This window comes from Dendrobium catenatum, unplaced genomic scaffold, assembly GCF_001605985.2.
Source record: "Dendrobium catenatum unplaced genomic scaffold, ASM160598v2 fragScaff_scaffold_501, whole genome shotgun sequence".
Lineage (NCBI taxonomy): Eukaryota > Viridiplantae > Streptophyta > Magnoliopsida > Asparagales > Orchidaceae > Dendrobium > Dendrobium catenatum.
The window spans coordinates 378838-385075 of record NW_021318963.1 but is presented as its reverse complement, the minus strand read 5'-3'; the positions used below and the strand labels follow the sequence as shown (position 1 = coordinate 385075).

Here is a 6238-nt window from a genome sequence, read left to right as displayed (position 1 = left end):
ACACTATATTGACCCTACAGATCATTCTGATTGGGCTTATAATATATCTACTATTGTTAAAGTTGTGAATGGATGTGTTATCTGCCTAGTGAATTCTGCATCTTCGATCTATGATTTAAGTTCTTACACTCATACCAATATGCCTAAGTTACTGAAATGTAATATTATTTTGGATGCGATTGGATATTCCTATATTTGCTAGTAGTGGTTAGATTTTGCCTTTGCTTTGTTAATCCTCTTTATGCTAGTCTCACTAAATTATATATAGTATCTTTTTTTCTAGTTGTGTTGTTGGTTGATACTTTGGCCTGATTTGGGCCCATAATTTCCTTATTTACTAACCTTGTTTGTTATTTTGTTGATTTATTATATGTTATTATGTTTTTTTTTTCCTGCTTCTTTTTGTGCAGATTTTTTGTTGAAGGGATCGTTGGTCATTCTTGATCTATCATATCTTCGATCTCAATTTTTTGGGTCACAGCTTCTAGCCCTCCATAATTTAGATCCTTTCTTTAATTTTTTATTTTTTGAATTTTAACTAGTTGGCATCATATGCTCAAAGGTTTTATTTTCTCTTTATCATTGTACTCTTTTTGAGCGATAGCAAGCAAATGATCCCTACTAGAAGAAGGATTAGAACCTACAAAGTAGTTATTTGATTACAAATTTGAACTTCAAGGTCAATATTAATTAGCATTCACATTGATAGAGTTTGGAACAACATCAATAGAGGATGAAGGAATAATAGATTTACTATTATTGATATTTAAATCATCTTCCATAACAAAAGATTGAATTTTAGGAGTAGTTGATGGAGAAGCTTTTAAATTCTAGTTAATAGCACATGTCAAAACAGATTCCTCAATATCTTCCAAGGGTTTAGAGTTATCATTAGGAATAACATTAGAAGGATACACACATTCTTTATTAACATCATGAATGTCAGCGCCATCACTATCAATAAAAGACACATTAAGAGGCATGTCATTACCGATATCTTTGGCTTTCTCTTTTCTCAAGTGGGGATATAAAATAAAATAATTGACAAAAGTAAGACCACGAATTTTGCAATTATTACAAAAAATAGAACATTTTTTTAATTTACATTTCTGCATATAACCAAATGATTCAGGGCCAACACATGTTTCTTTTGAATATTTTTTGGTAATATCTAATTAAACAAGCACTCTAGCAATAGAAGGACGTGAATAAAAGGTAGTGGCTTCGATGGAATGACATAATTCTACTTAATTAGGAATTTTTTATCTTGCTACTACTTTTCAACATTCAATGGTGAGAACATTTCAATCAAGACATACTCTCATGAACATCTTTTATTGACATTTTGCTAATTTAGGATTAAAATATATTAATATGTGGTTTTTAAATCATAGTCATATAGTAATTATTTCCTTTCATAATGGGGATGATTATTCTAATATTTTTAATTGTATTGTGTATTAGTGATATTTTATTCTCAATTCATAAATCCCCCCGTCCCTCCCCTCTAAAAATTTTCTTAATAAGGAATCTTCCATAATCCCAATTTGAATTTTCTTTCCTTAGTAAATGATCGATTTCATACCCATTTTCTCTTAGCATCAATAATTTATCAGCTACTCATAAATGATCTTCCTACTACTTTTCTCTATGGGACATTTGCTCCAAGATTTGTATTTTAGTTGGATACTTTACAAAATTTTGAGGATAAAGTTTATGTTGACTCAAAAAAATTATAGATACTCAGATGATTTTAAAAAACTAGATTTGCTCGCGTGGTCAAATGAATGGACATTATATAATTATTTAACGTTACATCATCCATGAAAAATCATAACAAGTAAATTTTACTAGAATGACTATTTCCATTCTAAAGGTGCACAATATGTGATCTGACTCCCTTAAGTGAAAATTTGGTGGTTTAAAATAGTCTGATTATAGAGGAATTTATGCCCTCAAATGTCAATATTAACAATAACAATAATCCACCATTTCCCTTGAAAGCATCCTTTCCAATCAACATGGAGATATTTCTTTTTTTCATATGATGGGGTGTATTAGATTCATGAAGCTTAAGTTATCCATGTATTGTTACTACTATAGGTGAAAGGGTTTATATTTGGGGTTATAATTTAAATAAGGGAGTTATTCTTCTATCTATTGAACCTTCTCTTCATAATTAGTTAGTGGATCCATATAGCATTAATAATGACAATGACATTATATTCTTGTTTTAAGAGATAATTAAGTCATGCTTCATATACATTTGTTTTTTAGTTGGAATTGGGTGTAGATTCTCAAGATATAAGCTTGTAGGCCCGAAGGTGGGTTTTCTCCACAAATATATAATCCCTTATCAAAGAGATCCCAAAAATATTCTTTCCTATGAGAAGGGAAAAGAAGAAGAAACTTTTTGTCAAAATTTTATGCTTCACAAGTTCTATCCTCATGATTTCTATAGCTACAAAAGATCTCATCAAGAGTGACTACTTTTCTAACTAAGGAATTTCTTCAATCTCCAAGTTTTATAGTCATCAGAGGTTGTATTAGATTAAGATTTTGTAAACTTTTTTTTTAAATCTCAATACTTTCTCTTACTGCTTCTTGATATAGCTTTGAAATACAAAAATTTAGGCTTCGTTTGGGACAACTTTTTTATTGCTTCTTAAAACACACTTGTAGTACAAAAATTAAAATTTTTGTGCTAAAAATCCATTTTAAGAAGTAATAAAAAAGTCGTCTCAAATAAAGCCTTAATTTCTTATTAAAAAACTGCTTTAAAAAGCAGTAAAAAGTCATCACAAATGAAACCTTAGTCTTCATTTGGGATGGCTTTCTTATTATTTCTTAAGACAACTTTTTAGTACAAAAATAAATTTTTTGTACTAGATAGCTATTTTAACAAGCACTAAAAAAGCTATCCCAAACTGAGCCTTAAAAAAAATCTTGAACATGATATAAAGATTAATTGTTGTTGCATCTCTCCTTTAAAATGAAGAGATATATTGGAGCCCTTTATAGATCTCACTAAATAACGAATTGATGATCTTTATCATATCTGTTTTCTCATTTTTATTTAATTCTTAATTTACTAAATTTTAATTATTATGCTAACAGATATGTGGCTGACTCAATTGATGACCTTCATAATGAGACTTGTCCTCCATTTCATGCAATTATGTGCTCCCTACGAACCTACTATGCTAGACGATATTGTGAATAGTTATCCTAGAGGCCCTTGTCAATAAATGGAGCATCACAATAGATTCAAATTATAAAAAACGCAACTTTAAAATTTGACTTTTTTTTCTCACTAAAACTCTAATCTCAGCAACCTTATATTCAAAGCAAGAAACACTCAATTCTTCCGAGGAAGAAATCCTACTAGTTCTATTAAAACAGCCCCAATTGTAATTAGAATAACTCTTCCGACATGTTTAAACATTAGCACTGTGCAACAATAGGATCGATACTATTTTCACAAAAGAAGAACCCTTTATCATTCCACTATCATAGGAACCTATTATCTATCTACAAAAAGCAACCTATTTTGCCTATATTGCATTAAGTAAATACACCTTCAAATTTCACCATTTAGCTCTCATCTATTCCCCCCATCACTTTACAAAAAAGCCACAGTGCAAGTCGTGCAACCATTTATGACATTTACAAAGCTACTTACTCATCATGACATCCTCCATGGATTGCAATAGGAGGCTTCTTGTCCTCACATTCATCAACTAATTGCCTACATATTCATCGATCCATACAGCAAACAAGGAAATGAACGCTATGCGTTATATTTTCTTTTTCAAATAAGCATAACATGAACATTTAGATGTGATTTATGAAGAGAGAGAGAGAGAGAGCGAGAGAGAGAGAGAGAGAGAGAGAGAGGGAGAGAGTCAAAAATGATGTCAAGGATGTGTGTCCCTACTTGTCATTTTGTGCCATATAATTATGGTGAAGGAACCACAGTAAGTCCTCTATCTGATACCATACGATTACTCTTCCATTCCTTTCTCTTCAGTGACCAAAAAAAGAAACCTAATTGCAATTGCCATAGAAGGAAAAAGAAGTTCAGCGAAGTGATCTCTCAAGCTTATTGAAAATAGATGCATCCAATCATTAAAAGAACCGAACAAACCTGCTAGCCAGCTTCACCACTAAGATTAACCTGAGAAATGTTATTCTCCTGCCAAAATAGAAAACCTTGAGAGGGGAAGTACATGCGGGTAACGATCATGTCAAACACCCCCCTCCTGTTACTAAAAAAGGTAAGCAAATCATGGAGCCACTTAACCTGGCACAATTGCTGACCTTTCCAGTACAGTAAACCTATTTATATGCGACTTTCACGGTAAATTTCATGAAAGGCCAAAAAAGGGTTAACTATCTCTGTATACGCTTGTTCGCTCTCCTCATCTTTTACTTAAACCCCCACAGTCACCCCCACTATGAACAGCAACTCCAATACCAACAGTATCGTATAAGGAAAACAAAAAACAGACCAAATCAAGCATTGAGATATAGTCCAAAGGTCCAATAGATGAATTCCAACTCTTTCAACGAAGTGCAGCATAAACTAATAAGCCAACCAATAATATATCTCATACTCAGAAGTTCGCACAGTTATAATATTTATACGTGTATATATATATATATATAAATATTACCAGTTTCTAGATCTCAAGCGCAACCAGCCGAAGGCGGAGAGCCGGGGGGGTACATATGTTGTTCATCTGCTGCAGAAGCGGCTGGAGGCGGCTTCTTGCGCTTCTTCTTCTCGTAACTAATTCCCCGCGCCTTGGATTGTATGTCACGCACCTCACGGAGATAAAGCCGCACGGCGCGTGCGCCAAAGGGGTTAGTCTCCGGCCGGCCTCCATTCTCTTCATACGCAGCGCGGAGTCGGCCGATAAGCGCGTCGAGGCTACCCCAAGCTTGGCGTAGAGGGCAGGGGCAAGGAGCGGGCTGGTTGGGGTGGCCGTAGAAAGGGCACATCTGCGTGTGAACTTTGGTTTTGCCGAACTGATCTAAGTATCGGAGGAACTCGAGAACGTGAGCGCCGCTGCAGCGTTCGAGTGAGAGTGGAGGGCGATGATTCCTTAAGTACTGACCGAAAGTGTTCCAGTCGCGGCGTTTTTGTGATTCGTAGCGACTTGGGGAAGGGGCGGAGGAGGAAGATGAGGTAGAAGAGGAAGCAGCGGTGGAAGAGGAGGAGGAAGGGTTAATTGGAATTGGGATGGTGATAGAGAACTCATCGGAAGGAGGACTGTCCATGGATGGAGATTTAGGGTTAGGAGATCAAAATTTTTTTTTGATGCATGATTTGGCGGAGAGGGTAAGGGAAGTAAAACGAACAGCTGATGTTGGGGAAGAGGGGAAATGGGATGTTGGAGAGTAAGAGATCTGTGTTTTAGTTGTATTTGACAAGTAGTTTTGGGGGATGGAGAATTTGCTGCTTGCTATGGATGTAAGATAGCCTTTTTTTTTTCTTATTTTTTTAATTAGTGGTTACACAGACAGGTAAAAGATACTTTTTTTAAAAAAATATTTTAATATGATGTTCTAATTTATTTTATTCTGTGAAATGTTCAATATATTTAACTAATTATTTTATTTTAGAGAGAGATGAAAAAATAATTGGATAAGAATATTCTCTTATAAATATACCAGTAAATTTTAAAAATTGAAAACTTTCATAAAAGTTGGACCCTAATAATATTTTTTTGTTCATACTTCTTTAAATATTTATTTTTTTTTTAGAAAAATATGCAGTATTCCTCATTTTTTAAAAATTTTCTAAATAAGAGGATGAGATTGTTGAGAAAAGAGAAGACAGATTCGTCGCCTCGTCGGGGAAGAGGAGGGGAAGGCAGGAGAAAAACGGGGAAGAGGACGATGGTATTACTGTAAATGAGAAAAAGATTTGACTGAGTTGAAAGGTTGATGGAGACAAAAGTTGGAGGAGTCAGATGGACAATGGAGGATTACTTTTAATTGCAATCAATGCAGTCACCATGTGAATACCTATGGATTAGCGAACTATATTTTTTTGTATAGCTAAGAAACTTTAGCAGGTTTAATTAATATTTTATTCAACATTATTTTGTATTTTGTATACGAGAAGTGGAGTTCCCTAAGGAGAAATTTTAATTATCTTAACTAGCAATGATTGGCTACATGAAATTAGGAAAATGAATAGAAAGTGCTTAAGTTTTAAAAAAAAATTATA

General features: G+C 33.8%; 1 protein-coding gene across 1 annotated transcript; it reads right to left on the bottom strand.

The window, feature by feature from the left end:
• Positions 1-4360: 4360 nt before the first annotated feature.
• LOC110094980 (protein G1-like3) lies at positions 4361-5444 on the bottom strand. Its single transcript, XM_020820342.2, has one exon. The coding sequence runs from the start codon at positions 5281-5283 to the stop codon at positions 4690-4692; it is 594 nt and encodes a 197-aa protein (XP_020676001.2). The 5' UTR covers positions 5284-5444; the 3' UTR covers positions 4361-4689.
• Between the last annotated feature and the right edge of the window lie 794 nt (positions 5445-6238).

What these genes read in the sequence shown, in the direction of transcription:
- LOC110094980 (XM_020820342.2), bottom strand. Translation starts at nt 5,283, where the DNA reads ATGGACAGTCCTCCTTCCGATGAGTTCTCTATCACCATCCCAATTCCA.